The sequence below is a fragment of the Macrotis lagotis genome, chromosome X, assembly GCF_037893015.1.
Source record: "Macrotis lagotis isolate mMagLag1 chromosome X, bilby.v1.9.chrom.fasta, whole genome shotgun sequence".
Lineage (NCBI taxonomy): Eukaryota > Metazoa > Chordata > Mammalia > Peramelemorphia > Peramelidae > Macrotis > Macrotis lagotis.
In genome coordinates this window covers 109719576-109745440 of record NC_133666.1, presented here as the reverse complement: position 1 = coordinate 109745440, position 25865 = coordinate 109719576, and the positions used below count along the sequence as shown (strand labels likewise).

Below are 25865 nucleotides of genomic sequence, written 5' to 3'. Positions count from 1 at the left end.
ATCTATAGAGAAAGCACCCCATTGATGAATGATGACAAAATGAAGTAAACATGATTTGATTCATGATTTTTTCTTAATTTGTATATCAAAGTATATTATACAAATTATGCTGTTATTTTTTAACATCATCTTTATTTCCCAATGTTTCTCTCTACTTAATCAGCAAGAGCTACTTCTTTTGTCAGAACTTAAAAGAAAAAAGAAAAATTCAACAAGACTAATACGTCCAAATCTAGCATCATATTCAGTATTTCACACCAAGTCATCCTCTCCTTGGCCCTTCCCCCCATAAATCCTGCAAAGAAGGAAGGGAGAGAAGTAAAGTTCTCATAATCTTTTCTCCAGGGTTTATTATAATTTCACAGTATTCTGTGTGTGTATGGGTGCATGTGTTTATTTGCTATTGATCTTTTCATTTATGATGTAGTTATATGTATTGCTTTCCTGGTTCTGCTAACTTTGCTTTGGTTAAATTGTCATAAGTCTTTTTGTACTTCTCCTTAATAGTCATCCATTTCTCATCTTACAGTCATATTCTGGGGTGGCTAGGTAGCACAGTGGATAGAGCACTGGCTCTGGAGTCAGGAGTACCTGAGTTCAAATCCTGCCTTCACTCCATTTGCCTTGCAAAAACCTACAAAATAAAAACAGTCATATTCCATTATATTCATGTACCACAGTATCCATTCCCTAATTGCTGAGCCTCTACTTTATTGTTATTTGCCACTACAAAAAGGACTACTGTAAATATTTTTTTGCTTTCTTATCATTGACTTCCTTGGGGTACATGCAGTGGGATTTCTGGGCCAAAAGGATATGGACATTTTAGTCACTTTCTTAGCATAATTCCAAACAGGTCTCCAGAATGCTTAGTCTCATTGTTCTTTTAAAATCTGAATGCCACATACATATATAACCCTTATGGCAGTGCCGCTCAACAGACAAACAGTTTCATGCTTTTTTTATGATCCATAAAAAAGGAATGTGGCACTATATAGTGGTACATAAGCACTATTGTATAATATAATTAATAATAATAATAGCTAGCATTTATAGCACATTATAGGTTTTCAAAGTGTTTTACAGATATCTCATATCAACTTTTTGAGTCTTTACTCATAAGCTGTGGAAACATCTCCTACTGCCAGCCTGGCAATACTTTTATATATGCCCATCCTGATAAACAAATAACTTCTAATAAGCATTTTAACAGGCCACTTCTTGTGGCCTGGTTTATAGCCACCTACTTGACCTTTATTTTTGCCCTCTTTTAAAGATCCCCACAAGTCCGTAGTCCAGAGAGGGACCCCACTGGGCAGTTGTACCAGGAATGTTCTGTCCTATTTCAATTTCTCTATATTGCCTTGTGCCTACTTTAAGCCTCCTGCCTCCCCTTGGGTTCAACTCAGTCATGCTTTCCTTCTTCTCAAGTAGCCCCTTCCCTCTTAGTCTGACATGCCCTTTCTTTTGACTTTTTAAAGAGATCATATGATGTAGCAGAAAGAGCAAATATCAGATCCACCATTTACTACTTGAATGATCTTGGACAGATCATTTCTTTCTAGCACTTCATTTTCCTTAACACTAAATGAGAAGTTAGACTAGATGATCTCTATCTAACTCTAGCCTTTTATGATTTTCATATATTTCAAAGAACTTCATGGAGCAGCTAGGTGGCGCAGTGGATAGAGCACCAGCCCTGGAGTCAGGAGTGCCTGAGTCCAAATGTGGCCTCAGACATTTAATAATTACCTAGCTGTGTGGCCTTGGGCAAGCCACTTAACCCCATCTGCCTTGCAAAATCCTAAAAAAAAAAAAAAACAAAACTTCAAAGTCCTCCCAAAAGTGTCCCATTTTGAATTAGACAAGTAGGTAGTATAGTGTATCTAGAAAACTGGATCTGGAGTCAGGAAGATGAATTCAAATGTAGCCGCAGACACTTCCTAAATGTGTGGACAAGTCATTTAACTGCTACATGCCTCAGTTTCTTCATCTTTGGTTCTAAACAGGAAGATTAGATCTATAGACCATCAGTTTGCATTCAGTAGGCAAGTAAATATTTTAAAAATAGATTCTTTGGGGGCAGCTAGGTGGCGCAGTGGGGGGCGGCTAGGTGGCACAGTGGATAGAGCACCGGCCCTGGAGTCAGGAGTACCTGGGTTCAAATCCGGTCTCAGACATTTAATAATTACCTAGCCTTGTGGCCTTGGGCAAGCCACTTAACCCCATTTGCCTTGCAAAACAAAAAACCTAAAAAAAAATAAGATTCTTTGAAATTTTTTTTAGGGTTGGTTTTTTTTTTTTTGCAAGGCAAATGGGGTTAAGTGGCTTGCCCAAGGCCACACAGCTAGGTAATTATTGTGTCTGAGGCCGGATTTGAACCCAGGTACTCCTGACTCCAGGGCCGGTGCTCTATCCACTGTGCCACCTAGCCGCCCTTAAAAATAGATTCTTTAAAATTCATATCTTTTGTTTCACATTGCCTAATTTCTTCCTATATCTCCCTCTCCCAGAGAGAGAGTAAAAAAATTATAAAGAAAAGGAGGAAGAGGAAAAAAATTTAGCAAAACCAATCATTTGTTGAAATCTGTTCCACAACCATAGACCCATCACTCTCCCAACACTACCACTTCCTCTGCAGAGAATGAAGGGGAGCTTTTTCTTCATATCTCTTCTTTAGGGCAAAATGTGTTTTTTGTAATTTTGCATTTTCAATTGGTTTTTGGTAACTTCTATCCAGATATGTTTCTTATAGTAACATTATAAATATTCTTTTCCTGGCTTTGCTTACTTCACTTTGCCCTTCAGTTCACAATAGTCTTCCCATGTTTTTCTGAATTCATCATATTCATTGTTTCTTACAGCATAGCAATCTTCCTTTACATTTGTTTAGCTATTCTTCAATCTATGAGGAAAAGAAAATACTGATTTTATTCCACTCTATCCTCCAAAAAAGATCATGAAGGTTCCAGTGCCACAAATAAGTGGAGATAACTAAATACTACAATATCATCACCCACAGGCTACAGAGCCATGCTCAAATGGAAAGGAGATAAATTGAAAATTTGGTTCTGGGTGAGGGAGCCAAGTAATTTCCTGTGTGTGGTGATACTTAGTGATGATTGTGGTAGCAATAGGAAGGTTTATTTTCTTTCTCTTCTTTTTTTTTTTATTTGTTACCTATGTGGCTATTTTTGAGGCTCTAAAAAGGCCATTCACTCCACCATGTTGCTAAAACTTCTTAGCAAACTAGGTCACCAAAGAGCTATTGTTATTAGAAGAAAATTCAGCACAGATTGTGAATCAAATAATTTTTCCAATAAGTCCTTTAAGTCTTATATCAATTTATGCCAAGCATTCTTGGCAATTGCTATTGAAGTATCATCCCTAAAATAGTAGCTCTCATGAGTGAACCTCTTTACCATCTTTTGTTCCAGATGTGAAAAAAGAAGATACATAACAAAGTAATTGGAGCAGATAATCTTTATTCCAAACAGCCATCAGCTCCAGATCTGCAAAAAAGGGAATGCCTCCCCAGCCTATAGTTAGTTTGATTTATTCTTATTTACAAATGCCTACATATATTGTTCCTACTTTTGAATAATATTGCCTAGAATGTTAAGTTGAGCTTTCCTCCCTACTTTCTATTTCTTTTTTAAAATTAATTAATTTATTTTGAATTTTAAAATTTTTTACCCCTACTCTCGCTTCCCTCCCCCCACCCCACCCCCTCAGAAGGCAGTCTGTTAGTCTTTACATTGTTTCCATGGTATACATTGATCTAAGTTGAATGTGATGAGAGAGAAATCATATCCTTTTTTTTTTTTTAGGTTTTTGCAAGGCAAATGGGGTTAAGTGGCTTGCCCAAGGCCACACAGCTAGGTAATTATTAAGTGTCTGAGACCAGATTTGACCCCAGGTACTCCTGACTCCAGGGCTGGTGCTTTATCCGCCCCCAAGAAATCACATCCTTAAGGAAGAAACATAAAATATAAGAGATAGCAAAATTACATAATAAGATAAGTTTTTTTTTAAATTAAAGGTAATAGTCCTTGGTCTTTGTTCAAACTCCACAATTCCTTCTCTGGATACAGATAGTATTCTCCATCACAGATTCCCCAAAATTGTGCCCGATTGTTACATTGATGGAATGAGCAAGTTCATTAAGGTTGATCATCATTCCCATGTTGCTGTTAGGGTATACAGTGTTCTGGTTCTGCTCATCTTGCTCAGCATCAGTTCATGCTAATCCTTCCAGGCTTCTCTGAATTCCAGTCCCTCCTGGTTTCTAAAAGAACAATAGTTTTCCATAATGTACATATATAATACAATTTCTTTAGCCATTCCCCAATTGATGAACAGTCTATTCAATTTCCAATTCTTTGCCACCACAAACAAGGCTGCTATGCATATTTTTGTACAAGTGTTATTTTTACCCTTTTTCATGATCTCTCCAGGGCATAAACCCAGTAGTGGTATCCTGCTTTCTATTCCTAACCCTAAAGTCTTCCTTTTCATGCTCAGTTGCCATTCCCATTTACCATGCAGTCCCCAGAGCCAATATAGTAAACAATTGAGAAGTGGGTAAGTAGGATTAGGCAGCAGTAATTTTTCAACTCCTTCCTTATATTATTTTATTCCTCTTTCCATTTTTTAAGTGAAAAGGCCAAAAATACTCATTCTGGTAGCAGTTGTACTTTTATTTAATTTAGAAGCCAATCTTTAGAGTATGAACTAATCTCACTCATGTAACAGCATATGGTTATACTGAGTAAGTAACAAGAAGGTTACACAGAGGTTGTTTGATTTAAATGGAAAGAGAACTAGATTTGGGAAACAGCAGATTATGGTTCAGATCCAAGTTTTTTGCCCATTTACTATCTTTGTGACACTGGCAAGTCACTTAATCTCTCTAGGCCTCATTTTCCTTATCTGTAAAATATCAGGACTGGAGACCAAAAAGTTTGAACAAATAAACTCTAAAACTGAGTGAGCAAACATAGTGTTTGGCCTCCTTTCTTCCTTACCTTTCTCACTCCTGTTTGGAAAAGTAAGTGAGTAATGTCCTTCTTCCATCTCTCCCCTGCTCTAAAAAAGAAACTTTCTCTTGATCTCTGAATAATTCACACACCTCAATTTAGCTATTTCATGTTATATTTAGAAAAAGGAGTATTTTTAATTTGTCTTCCAACCTAAGAAATGTTTATGTATATATTATATTTTTAAAAATAGAAGAAATGTCCTAGAGAATACAGGGTCAACCTCTGTCAGAAAGACTTAAGTTCAAGCCATACTTCTGACATAATTATAATGATCCCTCTATATAGCAGACACTTTGCTAAGTACCTTATACATATCTCACTTGATCCTCACAACAGTCCTGGAATGTAGGTGATGCTTTTATTCTCATTTTACAATTAAGGAAATTGAGGCAATCAGAGGTTAAATGACTGGGCCAGGCCATTCAGCTAAAAAGTGCCTGGGGTCATATTTGAACTCAGGTCTTCCTGACCCCAAGTCTAGTTCTCTCTCCACTGCCTCACATGGTTGCTTTTACTAAAACATACTGATTGTATAACCTAGGCAGACTAAAGACTAAGATAATTTACAAAGAAGCTGTTGGTCTGCATTGATTAAAGGAATTCTGACACTGCTGGAATTATAGATCCAGACCAACACCAAAATTTACTAGATAAACAGTAATCATTTACTAGATAAACAGTAATCATTTATTAAGCGCTAACTCTATGTATATAGGCACTGTTTACATCTCCCAGCTTGAAGCCTTTTTGCCCAAACTGCTCTTGCATTTGCCTCCTGGCTTCCCTGCCTTCTGCAAGAAGTCTTTTCTAGTGCCCCCTAAATGTTCTCACCCTCCAGTCCTCAGCCTCCTTACTGAGATTGCCTCCAGTTACCCCCTCAGTCTCTTATGTAGCTGACTCTTGACATGCCCTCTCCCCCAGTAGAATGTTGTCTTGAGGAAAAGCTTTGCCCATGTATTTCTGGATTGCTGAGGGAACATTCACTTCATCATGAAGCATCTTGCTCTGATTACTTTGGAAAGCTCATTCATTTCTGAGCATCCCTGTAAATGTGAATTCCTGTGTCTCACTACATTCTCTTGGCATAAAATGTATCATGGAATTGTTTTGTCTTCTAGTGGTCCCAAGCGCTACGACTGGACAGGGAAGAATTGGGTGTATGTTCACGATGGAATGTCTCTCCATGAACTGCTGGAAAAAGAGTTTTCCAAAGCCTTGAAAACTCAATTGGACATGTCTTCCCTGGTCTTTTCTGGAAAAAACACTTGACAAAAATTAATTGTTTTTTCAAAAAATAATTTTTAAAGACACTGAAAGCTGTTAATGAAGAATTTCTCCTCATTTGAATTTGGTTTTGTTCCCCCCCCTCCAATTTAGCTTCATTTAATGAATTAATGTGATAGTTATGTGAAAAGAATATATATTTTTTTGACCTCAACTCTGGCTGTGAATTTTTTGAAATTGTTTAATTCTATTTCTATACTATATCTCACTTTGAAAAGCCTACAATAAAGAACTATGAATGCTTTGTTTTTGTTTTTTAAAGCAAAAATCCCAGGAATGGGTGAATTGATTTAACTCTAGTTACTATGAGGGATATCCTATAAAAATAACAAAGTGATAAACAGATTATCAGCCTCACCAGGACTTATCAGAATGAGGCTCATTACTGGGTGGAACATAAATGTTCCCACACTTCATCAATAGAGTAAAATAATACTTGTGAAAATCTTTAATGTTTCAGTATCAAAGGCAGAGAGGAAATTCAACAAAAGATAATGTCCTTTGGTTTTGTGATCTGGAGGTTGGAGAAGAGACAGCTGGACAGCCTATTTGTTCCTGCTGCTAGAAAATAGGTAAAGAAATGATAGTAACCCCTTGTGGGATAATTGTATAATAAGAAGTTACTTTGGTATGTGATGTTGCCCACTTATTATAAATTTTAATCTAATCCCTGTTGCTGAATTTAAGGTGATTTAATTCTATACAGAAATTATTTTTTCTTAAAAACACAGTATCTTTACATGTTAAATTGGTAAAAGAAAACACCCTATCTTAGCTACTGCTGTGCTTAGATTTGGGATAAGTACAGTGTTATTAAGACTCCTGTGTTGTTTGATTAAGTACATATTCCATTATAAAAGGGAAATCTTAAAACAGAGAAATAAAAACAAATAGTATTTAGACTGACTAGCTTTTTAAAATCTTTTCTAAGTTGCTCCTCAGGTAATTTTCTTTTATTATTATTATTGATTGTGGTTAAACATAAAATACAGCAAAGGTCGATGCCAATGACAAATAACAAATTTTTCCTGATGACCAATTTAGTAACAACTTACATAATTTCGAAGTCAGCTGTCCAGCAACCTCACCTATTTAAAATACAGAAAATAAACCAAAACCAAAAGAAAAAAAAAACTTTAAAAAAATAGAAAGTAGGGGCAGCTAGGTGGAGCAGTGGATAAAGCACTGGCCCTGGAGTCAGGAGTACCTGGGTTCAAATCTGGTCTCAGACACTAATAATTACCTAGCTGTGTGGCCTTGGGCAAGCCACTTAACCCCATTTGCCTTGCAAAAAAAAAAACCTAAAAAAAAAATAGAAAGTACTTTACCCTTAGAAGAGCTTCTCAGATCTTGACTCTGACCCTATTTACTCTTACTTTGCACATGGGCTTTTCAAATAAGAATGGCTATTTCATTTTCAAACCTACAGATAATTAGGAGGGGATTGAACCTCTGTGGTTAGATTTTTCAACAGCAGTGAAAGCTTGATTGCAAAAAAAAAAAACAGACAGTAAATCTATAACAATGTAGAATCATTTAGAAGACAGATAAAAAGCCTTATACACATCAGGAAGTCCTAAATCAACACTGTTTTATAGCACAGTATGATCACAGTATAACACAGTATAATCACAGTGTTGACCTGACATCATCAAGGAAAAAATTAAAGTAGATTCTGATTTAAAAAGCAGATGAGGTAGAGGATCCATTTTAAAAAAAAAACCTTTCATCTAAAATTCTCAAAATAAACATTTTGGTGGAGCAGCTAGGTGGCACAGTGGTTAGACCACCAGCCCTAGAGTCAGAAGGACCTGAGTTCAAATCCAACCTCAAACACTTAATAATTGCCTAGCTGTGACCTTGAGTAAGTCACTTAACCCCATTGCTTTAAATAACTTAAAAAAAGAAATAAACATTTTGATCTGTAACGAACAGCTTGGAGCAGCTAAGTGACTCAGTCAATAGCCTACTAGGCCTGAAGTCAGGAAGGCTCATCTTCCTGAATTTAAATCCAGCCTCAGACACTTAGAAGCTCTGTGACCCTGGAAAAATCGATTAATTTTGCTTCAGTTTTCTCATCTGTCAGTTGAGCTGAAGAAGGAAATGACAAATCACTCCAGTATCTCTGCCAAGAAAATCTCAAATGGAATCATGAAGTCAAACATAACTGAAGATATAAATACATGCACACTTACAGTTCTATGTAACTTTAATTTTTCTTTTTGAATATGAGTTATACTGTTTAATATGTGCTATAAGACTATATGACAGATAACAAATTTTTCCTGATGACTAATTTAGTAACAACTTAGATAATTAGAAGTCAGCTCTCCAGCAACCTCATTTATTTAAAATACAGGAAACAAACCAAAACCAAAAAAAAAAAAAGCTCCTGTTCAATAAGGGGAGTGATAAAAATCTTTATACATCCAATAAAAATGTTTAAAAGGTTTCATAATTTGTGTTTTTAAATATGGAAAAATTTATGAATGTGTTCTGCATATAAAATTCCATCCTCAGTTTCATTCCATTCTCAGACTTTTTCTTTGCCTCTATTAATCACAGGGACTGAGAGTCCCTTTCTGACCCTTGCTGCTCCATCTCTGGAGTGAACAATAGCAAGGGCAATGGTTATCTTGATTGCTAGATATCATTCCCCTAGCCTAAAATATGGCAAAGCCAATGTGTGTGAAACAGCTATATCTAATGAAAGATGTGCTTCTAAGGGCAATTAACTAGTATAGTGGATAAAGTGCAGAGCCTGGAGTCCCTGAGTTCATGTCTGACTTCAGAGACTAGCTGGATGACATTAGGCAAGTCACTTCTATTTATCTGTGTCCTTATCTGTAAACTGGGGGGTTATTAGTACCTACATTCCAGGGTTATTTGTGAGGATCAAAAATAAAAGTTAAACTATAATACCTGATATATAGTAAGCACTAAATAAATGTTAATTACTATTTTTAACAGCAGCTAGGTGGTGCAGCAAATAAAATGTTGGACTTGGAGTCAGGAAAACCCAAGTTCAACTCTACTTTGAACACTTACTAGCTATGTGTCCCATCTGTAGGAATGGAATAATAGTAGTTCCTACTTCCCAGAATTGATGTAAGGTTTAAATGAGATCACATGCAAAGGTATATTTCAAAAATTAAGCAAATACCAGTTATTATTAAGCCCATAAATATACCGATAAATGCACAATGAAAAGAGAAAGAGAAATTCTGGATGGCTAGACTAGGGGATAAATTAAGGCAAAAGAAATGGGTAATGATTTTTACATTGATAGTGGCAAAGAGCATATTTCCCTCTGACTTAAAAAAAACTTACATTTTCAAGGAGGTAAATTTACAGAATCTCCTAATTCTAAAAAAAACAACCAGGGACCCATACCTGAAGGGAAATCCCCTCTATAAAATGCCAACATAGTCTGTAACCATAGAAAAGTCCAGTAGTTCCTCTATATGATTGCTCCTTCAAACTCTTGAAGATGCTAACCAGTCATACACACCTCTTGATTCTACCTCTCTCCTCCCCTTCTCGACAAACATGCCCAGTTCTTTCAATCACTTTTATTGATCTTATTTTTATGTAAACAAAGCTTTTCCTTAATGTTAAAGATTTCTGTTGCCTTCACTGTCTTTTAACAGCTGCCTTCTTAAAATGGACTTATGATGTCTTAGTACAGATGGAGGCATGGAATCTTTAGTTTGACATAATTGCCTATGTCCTTTTTGAAAAACCACCATTCTTTATTATTTGATCTAGCCAAATAGATCCTTTGTTGAATGTGAAACAGTTTATTTAGGTCCTTCTGATAAACATACAGAAGTTCCAAGATCACTGAGAAGCATGAAGTAGTCATGTCTGACTATTTAAGGTTTCTTGCCAAAATTACTGGAATGATTTACGATTTCTTTCTCAAGCTCATTTTACAGATGAGGAAATTGAGGAAAATAGGATTAAATAACTTGTACAAGATCACAGTTAAGTGTCTGAGGACAAATTTGAATTTTCTGACTCCAAGGCCAGTGCTCTATCCACCCAGCCAACTCCAAGAATTAAGATGTACCTTAACTGAAGAATTATTTATGTAAACACTGGGTTTTTTAGGAAAGATTTTACTTTGTCAAATAGAAACAAATTACTCTGATCCCATCCAGCTGCTGGTCTTAGGGTGACACAGAATAAGTATATTATTAAGTGATCTATAGAATAAATATATTTCTATGACACTCCACCCTCCTCTCATCGATAATACCAAATCTTCAACCTGCAGTTTATCTTTGATTTACCTAATCAGCCCTTCTCCAGATTCAATAATCACCAGCGTTAATGCAGACACTCCTCATATGCTACAATTTGGCCTACTGATCTGTTTGCTGTTAAAATCACATGAGACACCTCACGAGCAGAATGTATTCCCTCTTCCCCTCTGTCTCTTGGAATCCCTAGTTTTCTTCAAGATTTAGCTTAGGTTCCCCATTTCTTTATGGAGATTTTCCTGAGCTCCTTGTGCTCTCCTTCAGAACTCTAAGTTTGTATTCACTTTGTATATATATATATATATATATTCTGTATGTGTTGGGGGAGTATGGGGTGTTAGGGAAGATTGGTCCCTCTGGGGAGAAGGCCCATCCCTTTTCATAGCCATGCTCATCACCTTTGGTGTGGACTGGTACTCAACTCTCATTTATGGCTCCAAGAAATTGAAGCAGGTGCAATGACCACAACTAGGTAAAAAGTCTCAGTGGATGGGCTAACCTGGGAGGTTGTGAAGCATGTGAAGACTTTTCCCTTGCAACAGATGGATAAGAACAATTTGTTCCAACAATTCATGAAGGCGACTAGCTGTATTTCCCTCCATTCTATTCCTCCCCACTTTATTCTATTTTCTCTCTCTTTTCATCCTGTTCCTCCTCAGAAGTGTATTGTATTTGACTACCCTCTCCCACGATCTACCCTCTCTTCTATCATCTACTCCACCCCCCACCCCTTGTTCTTATCCCATCCTCTCCTCTCATTTTTCTCTAGGGTCACATAGATTTCTATACCCTATTGAGTATGTATGTTATTTCTTCACTGAGCCATTTCTGATGAGAATAAAGTCTCACTCATTCCCTGTTGCCTTCCCCACTTCCACTCCATTGCAAAAGTTTTTCTTGACTCTTTTATGTGAAATATCTAATATGGAGCTGGTAGACTGTCCAGGTTTCACAGGCATATAGCAATGGGGTCAGCACAAAGGCTCTGTAGATCTTCAGTTTGGTAGTTAGTCAAATACCTCTTCTGTTCCACATTTTCTTTCTAAGCCTCCCAAATACGGAACTAGCTCTGGCAACCTCATTGTCATTGTGTACCTCCTTGGAAGGAACACTGTCAAGGTAAGTGAACTTGTCCATTGTATTCAAAACTTCTCCATTTTTTGTACCTGATGGTCCCATGTATGGATAGAGTGGTGCTGGCAGATGGAGCACATGTTTTCTTGATGTTAATTCCGAGACCAAAATTAGCACAAGCAGCAGATCCATATTTTGCTGTATCTCAGCTTCAGAGGTTGCATTGAATGATCATGCACCAACACTCTCCACTTTGGTCTTGGCTTGTAGCCTTTTCAAGTTGAATTTACCATCAGTGAGGTAGCTGATCTTGGTCCGTGTTCATCTTCAGTGAAGGCATTTAATAACATGGCTGAAAACATCATGCTAAAAAATATGGGAGCAAGGGCATATCCTTGTTTTACTCGATTGATGACCAGGAAATCTTGAGAGCATCATCCACTAATCAGAACCTAGGCAATATATTGTCATGGAACTGACATACAATACTGATGCCAGGCAACCAAATTTTGACATAATTTTCCATAAACCCTCATTACTGACAGTATCAGAGGCCTTGGTCAGATCTACAGATATCACAACACAGCCTCCAGGGTCTCAATTTGGAAAGTCTCTACAGCAGAGTATTCTCTCTGAAGGGATGTCTTCCAAAGCCCACTTTTCCAAGTAGGACCTTTATAGTGCTCACACAAAAGTGGCACAGATCCAAGAGTTTGCAAGACTGAACTCTGATAAATGGGCTCTTGATTGAACTCAATGATCTATGAGTTTAAGCCAAAATATCCTTAGATCTTGAATACAATCACTTTCTCCAGGTGTCTCCAGGAATGGGCCAAGTTCCCAGATGTGAACCCCAAAACATGTTTATTAGGAATGTTCCCCAGCACTCCCATGGTCTTGATTGACCATGATTTGGTTCAGTGTAGGTGAGAAGTTCTTCTTCTTGGACCATGATGACTAATGGCAAAGATCTCAACTTAATCCTTCACCCTTCACTAGACCAGGAGAGTAGTTAAAACCTCTCCTTAGGTCATACCATCTTGGAAGAAATAAAAACTTACAGGTCCCTAGAAGTATCCCTAAAAATAGCTGCAAAAAATCCCAAAAGCTAAGGATAGTGCAGCCTCCACCCTGGAAGCAGAACCTTACTTTAACAAAGAGTTAAAATCAAGTCATAGTCTAGAGAAATTAGCAAACCACAGAAGGAAAAAAAATATTGATCATAGAAAGTGACTATGATGATAAGGAAGATCAAAATACACACTCAGAAGAGGATAACAAAGTCAAAGCTTCTGCATCCAAAGCCTACAAGGAAAAACAGGAATTGGTCTCAGACTATGGAAGAGCTCAAAAAAGACTTTGAAAAGCAAGTAAGGAAGAGTGGCTAGGTGGCACAGTGGATAGAGCAATGGCCCTGGAGTCAGGAGTACCTGAATTCAAATCCGGCCTCAGACACTTAATAATGTGTCCTGTGTGGCCTTGGGGAAGCCACTTAACCCCATTGCCTTACCAAAAAAAAAAAAAAAGGCAAGTAAGGGAGGTAGAGGAAAAATTGAAAAGAGAAAGGAGAGTGATGTGGGAAAAATCATGAAAACCAAGTCAGCAGCTTAGTGAAGGAGAAAGAAAAATACTGAAGAAAATGACATCTTAAAAACAAGACTGGGTTAAATAGAACAAGAATTCCAAAAAACCAATGATAAGAAGAATGCCTTAAAAGCAGAATTGGCCATATGGAAAGGGAGATACAAAAGCTCACTGAAGAAAATAATTCCTTATAATATAGAATTGAGCAAAGGGAAGCTGATGACTTTGTGAGAAATCAAGGGAAAAATTGAATCAGAAGAATGGAAAAACTAGAAGAAAATATGAAATATCTCATTGGAAAATAACTGATTTAGAAAATAGATCCAGAAGAAATAATTTTGGGGTGACTAGGTGGCACAGTGGATAAAGTACCAGCCCTGGAGTCCGGAGCACCTGGGTTCAAATCTGGTCTCAGACACTTAATAATTATCTAGCTGTGTGGCCATGGGCAAGCCACTTAACCCCATTTGCCTTGCAAAAACCTAAAAAAAAAAAAGTTTTACAGTGGAGTGGGTGGGGAGGAGGAGTTGAAGGGAAATGAGTGAACCTTTCTCTCTTCAAAATTGGCTCAGAGTGAGGGGCAGCTAGGTGGCATAGTGGATAAAGTACCAGCCTTGGAGTCAGTAGTACCTGGGTTCAAATCTGATCTCAGATACTTAATAATTACTTAGCTGTGTGGCCTTGGACAAGCCACTTAACCCCATTTGCCTTGCAAAAAAAAAACCAACCTAAAAAAAATTGGCTCGGAGTGAAAATAACATACACAGGCAATTGGGTATAGAAGTCTATCTTTACCTAGCCTGTGGCCTTGGGCAAGCTACTTTAACCCTATTGTCTTGCAAAAACTAAAAAAAAAACACAAAAAAACTATCTTACCCTAGGGGAAAGGGATGGGAAAAAGTGGAAGAAGTGATTAGAAGGAAAATAGAATTAGGAAAGATAATTTAAAAATTATTGGAATACCTGAAAGTCATGATCAGGAAAAGAACATTGACATCATTTTCAAAGAATTACTACAGGAATATTGCCCTGATATCCTAGAAGCAGAGGGCAAAATAGAAATGAGAGAATCCACCGATCCCTCTGAGAAAGAGATCCCAAAAAACCAACCCCTAGGAATATCATAGCCAAGTTCCAGAACTCCCAAGTCAAAGAGAAAATATTACAAGCAGCCAGAAGGACACAGTTCAAATATCGTGGAGCTGCAGTCAGGATCACACAGGACTTAGCAGCAGCTACATTGGAAGCTCATAGGGCTTGGAATATAATATACTGGAAGGCAAAAGAGCTTGGAATGCAGCCGAGAATCAACTACCCAGCAAGGCTGAATGTCCTCTTCCAGGGAAAAAGATGAACTTTCAATGAACCAGGGTAATTTCAAATGTTCCTGTTGGAATGGCCAGAGCTGAACAGAAGGTTTGATCTTCAGATATAGGACTCGAGTGAAGCATAGAAATTGGAGGAGAAGGGGAAAATATGAGGGACTTAATGATGATGAACTGCATGTATTCCTGTATAGAAAAGTGACACTGATAATACTCGTACGAACCTTCTCAGTTAATAGACCAGGTAGAGGGAGCTTTTATAGTTGAAGCATAGGAGAAAGCTGAATTTGAACATAAAATATGGTGTAAAAATGGAGTCATAGAAAAAAAAAAAGGAAATGTAATGGGAGAAAGAAAAAGGAGAGGGGGAATAGGCCAAGATATTTCATATAATAAGATTTTTCTTTATTATAATGAGCTATTGCAATGATATGGAAGGGGGGGAAGGCAAGGGGGAACAAGGGAATCTTCGCTCTTATCAAAGGTGGCTAGGAGAGGAAACAACATATATACTCAATGGGGTATAGGCATTTGGAGAAAGAAGGAGAGAGGGGGGGGACAGAGGGAAGGGGGAATGTGAGTGATGGAGGAGAGGATGAACCATGGGGGGAGAGTGGTCAAATATAACACATTTTCTTTTTTACTTATTGCAAGGGGCTGGGATTGGATGGCCTGTCCGGGACCACAGGGCCAGGTGGATTCTGGGCCCAAGGAGTGGTATGGGGGCTCAGGGCCTCTTGGCCCCAGGGCCAGGGATCTGTCTGCTGCACCACTCAGCTACCCTACAGCAGAGTCAGAGTGAAAGGAGAGAGAAAATATAGTACATGGTAGTGGAGAAATATGAAAGGAGGAAGTTGCGATCAGCAATGGGAACGGTGGAAAAATATGGAAGTAAGTTGTGTGATGGACTTATCATAAAGAATGTGATCCACCCACGACAGAGTTGTTGGTGTTGGAACAAAGACTCAAGCACATCTTTTATTATTATTATTATTTGGGGGGGGGGTGCAGGGCAAATGGGGCTGGGTGGCCTGCCTGGTGCCACATAGCAGGGTGATCCTTGGGCGTCTGAGGCCGGATTTGGACCCGGGTGCTCTTGGCTCAAGGGCCAATGCTCTGTCCAAAACCCAGCCACCCCTACTATTATTACTATTTTATTTTATATTGGGTCTTTTTATTCCCTTTTTTTTTTTGGCTTTTGCAGGGCAGTGGGGTTCGGGTGGCTTGCATATCACATGGCTGGGTGATTGTTGAGTGTACAGGGCCAGATGTGGTCTCGGGTGCTCATGGCTCCAGGGCTGGTGCTCTGTCTATTGCTCCACCTGGCCATACCTACAATTATTACTATTATTTTTTTTAATTTTAATTTTTTTCTCTCCCCTTTATCGCTGAAGCAAGTCTATATTTATGGGGGGGAGGGGGTATCTTGTTTACTCTTAAACAAGAATATTTTACTAATGTAAAAATAACATTAATTGTACAAAATGAGAATAAATATTAAATAAAAAAAAAGTTTTGAAATGATTCAACCATTCTATAGAGGAATTTGGAACTATACCCAAAGGGCTATAAAATCATGCATATGTGCCCTTACAAGGTCTGTATTTCAAAAGAGATTAAAAACAGGAAGGAAAAGGACTTATATGTATTAGGATATTTATAGTAGCTCTTTTCTTGTGGCAAGGAATTGGAAATTGAAGGGATGCCCATCAGTTGGGGAATGGCTGAACAAATTGTGGTATGTCATTTTGATGGAATACATTTATTATGCTATAAGAAATGATGAGCACTATGCTCTCAGTATAACCTGGAAAGACTTACAGGAGAAGATACAATGGGAAATATATTATATAAAAAGTAACTAGTACTATAGGATGATCATCTGTGAATGACTTAGCTTTTCTCAGCAGTGCTATGATCTAAGACAACTCTGAAAGATTTATGATAAAGAATGCTATCCATCCCCAGAGAGAGAACTGATGGTGTCTAAATATAGATTTGAAGCATATTTTTTGGGTCTATTTTTCTTTTCTTTTTTTTTCTTTTTTCTTTTTTTTTTTGGTTTTTGCAAGGCAAACAGGGTTAAGTGGCTTGCCCAAGGCCACACAGCTAGGTAATTATTAAGTGTCTGAGACTGGATTTGAACCCAAGTACTCCTGACTCCAGGGCTGGTGCTTTATCCACCATGCCACCTAGCCACCCCTTGGGTCTATTTTTCTTGAGATTTCTTTTTTTGGGAGGGGGACAGTCTATGTTTACTTTCACATGACTATTATGGAAATATTTTCCATTTTTAATTTTTAAATGTAAATTAAATTTGATCTATATCAAATAACTTGCTTTCTCAAGGGGGGGGTTGTGGTGGGGGAAAAGTGGGAAGAAGGGAGAGAATGGAGAACACAAAGTTTCAAAAATGAATGATAAAACTTGTTTTACATATAACTGAGAGAAAATAAAATAAAATATATTAAGAAAAAATCTAGTCTGTCAATAGTTTTTCCCCATAGTTACTATTGCTAACTGTATTTCCATTCATCCTATTTCTCCCATCCCCATTCATTCTATTCTATATCTATCATGTGTGGTGTATTTTGTCTAATAAAATTAATTCTGGATTTGGTATCTACATTCATATACTGGCTCAAAGTACCTGAGGCCTTTGTTTTCTTATCTGTCTGGGCAGTTAGGTGGTACAGTAGATAGAGCACTGGCTTTGAAGTCAGGAAGATTGGAATTCAAATTCAGCCTCAGACACTTGACACTTATTAATTAGCTGTATGATCTTGGACAAGTTATTTAACCCTGATTGCCTTGCATCCAGGACCATCTCCAGTCATCCTGATTAATATCCAATCCACTGGACCCAGATGACTCTGGAGGAGAAAGTGAGGCTAGTGATTTAGAACAGTAGCCCCTCACTAAAATTCAATTCATGTGTTTGCCATGGCATCACCTCCCCTAATGTTATGGATTTCTTTGAAAATAAAGGACAGGGGCAGCTAGATAGCACAGTGGATAGAGTACAAGCCCTGGAGTCAAGAGGACGTGAGTTCAAATCCAGCCTCAGACACTTAGTAATGGCCTAACTGAGTGACCTTGGGTAAGCTACTCAAACCCCATTGCTTTAAATAAATAACAAATTTTTAAAAATTAAAAAAAAAGGACAAATATCACATCACAAAAAAAAGCTTATTTCATTCCTTTTGCCACTAATTCCTATGATCCTTCCTGTGGGTACTTCATTAGACTAGGATAATATATTTATGTAGTAAGTCATTAGATTGGAAAATTTTCCATGATAGCTATATGTGCATTGTTCTCAATACATGTTTTAAGAGACTTGGGGATGGGTCTATTTAAAAATAAATAAAAATAATAATAACAGCATAGCAGAATGATTTAAATGCTTTTAGAATCTTAATCTGTGTTACCTAATGACCAGAAAAGTAAAATAACAGTATTTAGGACAAGTAAATTATAGGAATGGTTCAAATAACTTTAAATTGGCGAGCTAACCCCTATATAATGGTTTTGGCTTAGTCCTCTTAATTATAAGGTTTATGGTTTTGTCTGTGTAGTTGTTAAATTTATTACTTTGCCTCAGTCTCTTGGGAGGGGGTGAGACAGAGTTGAAACAAAGGAGGTTACTCACATCCTTGACAAATTTTAGTGAAAAGAAATAACCTAATATTTTTTAATTAGGTCTTTTTTGGCCTTTATTTACTGCTCAGAAGGACAGAGCAATGAGTAGAGAGCCAAGAAGAGGGAGGAAAGTTAAATTCTGACTATTACACATATTGACATATATTGATTGTTTGACCCTGGGCAAGTGACAGTCTGTCAGTACCTTCTGGAAACTTTCTAAGATTGTACATCAAGAAGTTACTGATCTAGGGGTAGCTAGGTGGCGCAGTGAATAGAGCATAGCCTTGGAGTCAGGAGTACCTGGGTTCAAATCTGACCTCAGACACTTAATAATTACCTAGCCATGTGGCCTTGAGCAAGCCACTTAACCCCATTGCCTTGAAAAATCTAAAAAAAAAAAGTTACTGATCTGCATTGATAAAGTCCCTTGTGCTGAGATGCCTCACACTGATGAAACTGTAATTTCTGGTCTAATTTATGTTTCTATAAAGCTCAACTTTCACTAAAGTCTTCTGATTATCATGGTGGGATGATGACCTTAGGTTCTTGAGAGTTATACTATTAATCTCTAGTAAATTCTATGAAGTTGGAAAGACTTCTAGGACAAGTGTCATCCTACAAACAGACTGACTAAGTTGGGAAAGCAGAGAATTGACCAATGGATCCTGTTTTGTTCCCCCACTAAATAATTCACAAAAACTGTTTTAGCAAGATGGAAAGAAGTTGTCATTTGTATTTGTACAAGGAATAATCAACATTGACAAAAATCAGAGCTCCTTGAATTATGGAAGTAAATATAAGCCAAGGTCATACAGAAAATGAAAACATCTGAGCAATCTTGATTTTGTTTAAGTTCATTGGGCAAAGAATCTTTTTGATTTTATTTATATCTTTTGCTTTTATATCAGCTTCATTTTCTAATAAATCCTCTCTCCCATCCAGAGAGCTGTCCCTTATAGCAAAGAATTTTTTAAAAAAAGAAAAAAGCTTATCAAAACTAGCTGATACATCAAGTCCAACAACTAGTACAATAGATTTTATAATCCAAGTTAGTAGAATTATATCCACTATTTATTGAGTTATAATATAACCTCCAAAAAGGTAACTGTCCTAGGAAGACTTAATCTTATCTGTATGTTCTAAATACATCCATTAGAGATATTGTCCTGGAAAGACCACTGTGTCCTATATCATTGGATTTTAGAGTCATATAGGACATTAATTTTACAAGTGGGGAAACTGAAATTCAGGAAAGTGTAATGATTTCCTCAAAGCACAAAGTGGCAGAGCTGGGATTCATTCTCAGATCTTCTGAATCCAAATATATATATATATATATATATATATATATATATATATATATATATATATATATATACACACATATGTATGCACATACATTATGTATGTGTGTGTGTGTGTATACATATATTTAATCTATGCATTCATGGCAACCAGGTAATGCAGTGGAGAGAATGCTAGACCCAAGTCAGAATGTGTCATCTTCTTGAGTTCAAATCTGGTCTCAGACAATTACTAAACTGTGTGTGTAATCTTGGGAAAGTCCCTGTTTGCCTCAGTTTCCTCATCTGTAAAATGAGCTGGAGAAAGAAATGGCAAGCCACTCCAGTAATCTTTGCCAGTAAAATCCTAAATGGGGTCATAAAGAATTGAACAGAATTGAAAAAGACTTAAAAACAACAATGACTAAATAACATGTCAGTGAAAGTAGGAGTGGATGAGAGAGGGAATTAATTGGGAGCCATCCTAATAGCTATGTAATATGTACCATTGAAGAAAAATGTTAAGAGAAGTTCAGGTAAGAACACAATTCTTCCAGTCTCCCATTTTCAGAGAAACTTAGGATCATCTTAGCTTCCTTTCTATCTCTCATATCATATACACTTAATTGACTGCTCTAATTTATTTTTTCCAAACAGATTACATATAGCCAGGGTTGAATTCTTTTTTTAATTTTTTTTAAATTTTCATTCATATGGACATGCATATTCTTAAGTTACAAAATTTCCTTCCACCCTTCCTTCCCACCCCGCTTCCCTCAGCAGGGAACAATCAGGTTAGTATTTGTTATAAATGAATGAAAAGAAAAACCTGCTAGAGTGAGAGAAAATGGTACATTTTATTCACAAACCTTGCAAGATACATCTTACAAGATACAAGTACCTTCAAAGTCAGGTAATTTATAGTCTTCAGAAACTCTTTCCTCTCCCTCTTGGATGTTCATAGGCTCTCAGAGTTTGAATTACAATCTAAGAGGTCCACCCATTCCATGACGTGCCCCTAATTTGATCACCCCCCACATCATACTATGCATGATATGCTAAAGAACCCCAATAGACAAAAATATTTATAGCAGCCCTGTTTGTGGTGGCAAAGAATTAGAAATCAAGTAAATGTCCTTCAATTGGGGAATGGCTTAGAAAACTGTGGTATATGTATGTCATGGAACACTATTGTTCTGTTAGAAACCAGGAGGGAAGGGAATTCAGGGAAGCCTGGAGGGATTTGCATGAACTGATGCTGAGTGAGATGAGCAGAACCAGAAAAACACTGTATACCCTAACAGCAACATGAGGGTGATGTTCAATCTTGAAGGACTCGCTCATTCCATCACTGCAACAATCGGGAACAATTTGGGGCTGTCTGCAAAGGAGAATACCATCTGTATCCAGATAAGGAGCTGTGGAGTTTGAACAAAATGCAAGGACTATTCCCTTTAATTTAGAAAAAAACAGATATCTTATTGTCTGATCTTGTTACCTCTTAGATTTCTCTTCTCTTCTTTAAGGATATGATTTCTCTCTCATCACACCCAATTTTGATCAAGGTACAACATGGAAACAAAGTAAAGACTGACAGATTGCTTTCCGTGGGGGGGGGGGGAAGGGAAGTAAGATTGGGGGGGAAATTGTAAAACTCAAATACTATCTTTAATAAAAATAAATTTAAAAAAAAGAACCCCAATTTTCACAGGGGTTGTGTGGGTTAATATTCATTTACCTAATTGTACAAACTCAGTAGCATTAGGTCAAGATCACTAGGTCACTCTTGACAGGTTGAGAATCAGTTTGGGGTTTGGTATCCCTGGAATGGGATTAGGAAAACTCTTCCAGTCTTTTGATTGGCTGGGCCATTCCCCATTTGTAATGGATTCCCTAAGCGCTCCCCTCCACACCCTGTGAAGACCAACACCCTACATTTCTCACAACTCCCCCATTTTCTTTCTTTTTTTTTTTTGTTTTGTTTTGTTTTAGGATTTTGCAAGGTAAATGGGGTTAAGTGGCTTGCCCAAGGCCACACCACTAGGTAATTATTAAGTGTCTGAGCCCAGATTTGAACCCAGGTACTCCTGACTCCAGGGCGGTACTCTATCCACTGCACCACCTAGCCGCCCCTCCTCCTTTTCTTTTTAATAACAACTTGGTCTTCACAATTCACCAGCAGTATCTTCCTCAAGTTAATTCACAATCCTCATCCTTGATAGGACTACTGACTTTCCCTATCAATATCTTTACCTCTTCCTTATGTCATACACCAGTCCTAATTTGCTGATAAAATCTTGTACTGTTTGAGTTATTAACTGCATCATACATGGGAGACACACATGGCTAATAGGATTCTCCCACTTAAGGCCGATAGTAAGATACCCAGTAACTGTTTCCACCACAAACCAGTAAACCAATTCATCCAAGAGATACTAAATGGGCTTGTGCAGGTTTGGACTGGAACGTGTGCCAACTTTCTAATATCCCTAGTTATCTTCTTTACCACCTGCCCATTGTCATCTATCTTTAGGCGGCAACTTGACAAGTTCAGTTTACCACAGCCTCCTCCTTCGTTGGCTAACAGGTAGTCTAGTACCAAGCTATGTTGAATACTCACCTCTCTTGTTTAGTCAGCCAGCAAGTCCAAGGCCCTAGCTGTGTGATTGGTAATTTTTCCACTATAACTTGGAGTCTTATTAGTCTATTCAGGATAAACTGGGGTTCCATAGACCCAACTCCCATCCTGTGCCCAGGTAGTATAAGCCCTTAAGTCTAGTTAACTCCCTGATCAACTCTTTGGACAACTGGGTCTAGGCAGTAGTCCTACAAATCCAATAATGTCCCTCTAGTGCTAGTTGGTCTTCTAGGAATAGTTTCCAGCAAATGGATAATACTGTTCCTCCTCTTTACTTCCAAGGGGCCCTCTTAAATAGGCCCTATAATCATCATGATAATAGGTACATTTCCAAAGTTGCTGTACCTCCTTCCACTGCAACTTTTTATACCAATGTCTTTAGAAAGGTCTTCCTGGCTCCAAAATCCAATCTAAATTCAGGATTTTGTGCCATTGGATAAACCCCAAGAATAGCTAATATACCTAGTCATGTTCCTTAACTTATCTTTCTTGCAAATGGCCATTTCAGCACTTTCCTTGCAAGTCCATACTGACTCATAATCAGTTTCCCTTAACAAATGCCCCAGGTACCATCATTAATCTCACAGGAGTCTGAGGCCACCTATATTGTTGCTGAGTCCTGAATATATGTACCCTGCTTCTGGACATGTCCAGACATTTGCTACTCCCCAGGCAATTATCCTGGCCAGTCACTTATAAACAATAGTCACCCCCAACTGACTCAGTCACAGGCCACTGGTGTCTCTCTTCTCTGTATCAGAATCCTGTGCCACAGTTCACCCCTGACCAAGGACTGAGAATGTGGGCCAAACCAAGGGATACCCAAGGCCAATTCTCAAACTGCTGTAAACTATGGCAAGTCCAACAGCCACACCAAAAGACTGGGCATTGACTTCTGCCAGCTAGACTCTCTTCCCACCTTTACTAACACCCTGTTGTCTGAATCAGAGATAGGACTCATTCCCTATACAGACTCAGATAGCTATAATAATGCCACCCAATGATCTCCCTCTTTCTTTCTCAATGGAGAACATTTTCACCCTGCCTCCCCTCCTCCTTTCCTGTAAGGAGAAGGGCATAAGTAGGGGTGTCACACTTATAGAGTCAAGGGGAAGTTACAGATAAATGATGTACACATAGATGAGAGATGGTGGAGATAACTGGTCCAGTGTTTTATCTTTCCTCTATTCTCTTCTCCCCTGGAGGCATCCAATGTCCTTCAGCATCTTCTGAATCTGTTCCAAAAAACTCTTCTCCAGCTCTGACTCCTTGAGACCTTGTCTTCTGGTAGAGAAACTGCTTAACATCTTATTCAGATCAAAACACATATTTCCATCACTAAACAATGAGATTCTGGAGCTTATTACAATTTACATTTTGCCTTATTGCCATATTGTCACACATAGTTCACTTTTAATATAAACTTCCATTAGTATTTTACTATATGAGCAAACTCACAAGCTTGAGTCAATGTGATCATTCTCATTGGGAGTTTGCTCCATACACATACATTCAACAGTCATCTTTGTTCTAAGAGTACCAAACATCTAGCTTCAAATAAAACAATTTTAACCTTTGCTCTCATTACAATGATTCAAACATCCTTAACCAAAATGAATTTTTTTTGTTTTCCAAATATTCCCATATTTTTCATTTCCTGGTATACTTATCTATCACACTTGTTTCCTCAAACTAGAACTCAAAACTGTAATTACCTAAATATCCCTTCTAACACAAAACTAAGGAAACTTAATTCCTATTTTAGCATGTAGCTGATAGCAGGTGTCAGAGCCAGACACCTAACCCATCTCTGGCTAATAGATCTAATTTACCTAAAACTTTCCAGAACATTAAAGGAAATTTCCTTTATAGACATGAGTATTAAATGTCAGTGTCCAGGCAGAGGTCACGTGGGTAAGCCAAATGTCTAAGGCCAGATTTATTCTTCCAGGTGAGATAGTATCCAAATGTCGTTTTAGGGAAATCAGGTCAAAGGGGTCCAACCTCAGCCATACTGAGAAGCCACCCCCTAGGCTGCCCATCCCTGTCACCTGACATCCTTGGCCCATTGGCTTCCTTGGCTCCAAGAACATGACATTTACCCAGTAGCATTTCTTTTTGTTGACCATCCTAGTATCTAACATAAGAGAAAATTAAAAGTCCTGTGATATAAAATGGTTGTTTTACCTAGTTAAAACTTTCAGTGAATACAATTCACTAAATTCCAATTATAATCTTAATGGAGCCCCAGTTAATGAAATCCCTACCTAAAGCTCGGATTATCCTTCCTGGGTCTTTGCCTAAAACCTGATATTCTAACTATGACTGGCCCTACAGGCCTGTCTCCTACCTCTTACTAGAGACATCTCTTTGTCTGAAATCATATGTACTCTATCTCTATATAAAGATGACATATCAGATTCCCCTTGGCTAGAGAAACCTCCTTCTAACCTGGTGTATCTTACCTCCTTTGTCCAGGAGATTGCACAGAGAAATATCAAATTATCTTGTGTTTATCTTTCCTATATTATAAAGTGTTTTTACTTCAAAGCAAACAACCACTACTTTGGAATATACATATATAGATCCAAAATATTCCCAATTCACCTACATAGCTAAAAACTTCTATATATAAACTTGTTTACTTACTGGACATCCTCAACATACAAATGGTTCTTTTTCCCAAAGCAATTGGGTTAAGTGATTTGTCCAAGGTCACACAGCCAGACAATCACTAAGTATCTGAGGCCTGACCTGAACCCAGGTCTCCTGACTCTGGGGCCGGTGTTCTATCCACTGAGCCACCTAGCTGCCCCCTAACATACAAATTACTTTTCAGAATTCTTTAAAACCATTAAAACATCTTAAATAACCTTAAATTTCCAACATGCATTATTAATTTCATTATAACAGAACAGCAATAAGAGTAACAGAGTAACACACAAATTACTAGATTGTACAAAGAAATCCCTCCATTATTACATTATTCATGAACCCACAGATCTATCCCAGAAAGGGTCATACTTTTTCACATTTTCCTTATTGCCCTTCAAAGTAATCACCTTAATCCCAGGCTTTAACAATACAATATTCGAATAACAAATTCACAATAGATAACTAAATATTTCAAATATAATCTCTTTACAGTTACAAAAGAATAACACATAACTGATAAAAACATCTTAATCATTTAATAAGTTACCTTATAATAGGGCCCACAATTGCAATTTGTTTAGAGCCTCCCATCAGCTGCCTGCAGTTACCAAGAGAGAAGTCCATATTCTTGACTTCTTTAAAATTAAACATGCATTGCTAATATACATTAAACATTAAGATTCTTATTTAAACATCTCATTTCCAGGGATGGCTAGGTGGCATAGTGGATAAAGCACCAGCCCTGAAGTCAGGAGTTCAAATCCAGCCTCAGACACTTAATAATTACCTAGCTGTGTAGTTTGGGGAAGCCACTTAACCCCGTTTGCCTTGCAAAAAAAAAAACCCTTAAAAAAATAAATAAATAGATTCAAGCAGCTGACAGTCGCTCAACCTACTCCTGCCTTTACCCCTTTAGTGACGCAACTCATTTCGAGGAATCTATCCCTCCTGTCAAGTTCCAAGGACCCCTCGGAGCCTGGACCCCCGCACTTCCCTTCTCTTAAATTCTTCTAAACTCTCCCCAAAGTACAGCTTTTTCTCTTTAAGAATCCCGCCCCCCCTTCCCTTAA

The 25865-nt window shown here is 37.7% G+C and overlaps 1 protein-coding gene across 1 annotated transcript in view; it reads left to right on the top strand.

The window, feature by feature from the left end:
• FXN (frataxin) overlaps window positions 1-6588 on the top strand; it is a 30530-nt gene extending 23942 nt beyond the window's left edge. The window contains exon 5 of the mRNA XM_074199461.1: window positions 6161-6588. Within this exon, the coding sequence (XP_074055562.1) occupies window positions 6161-6311 (151 nt within the window). The 3' untranslated portion in view covers window positions 6312-6588. The remainder of the gene's footprint in view (window positions 1-6160) is intronic.
• Window positions 6589-25865: the final 19277 nt, after the last annotated feature.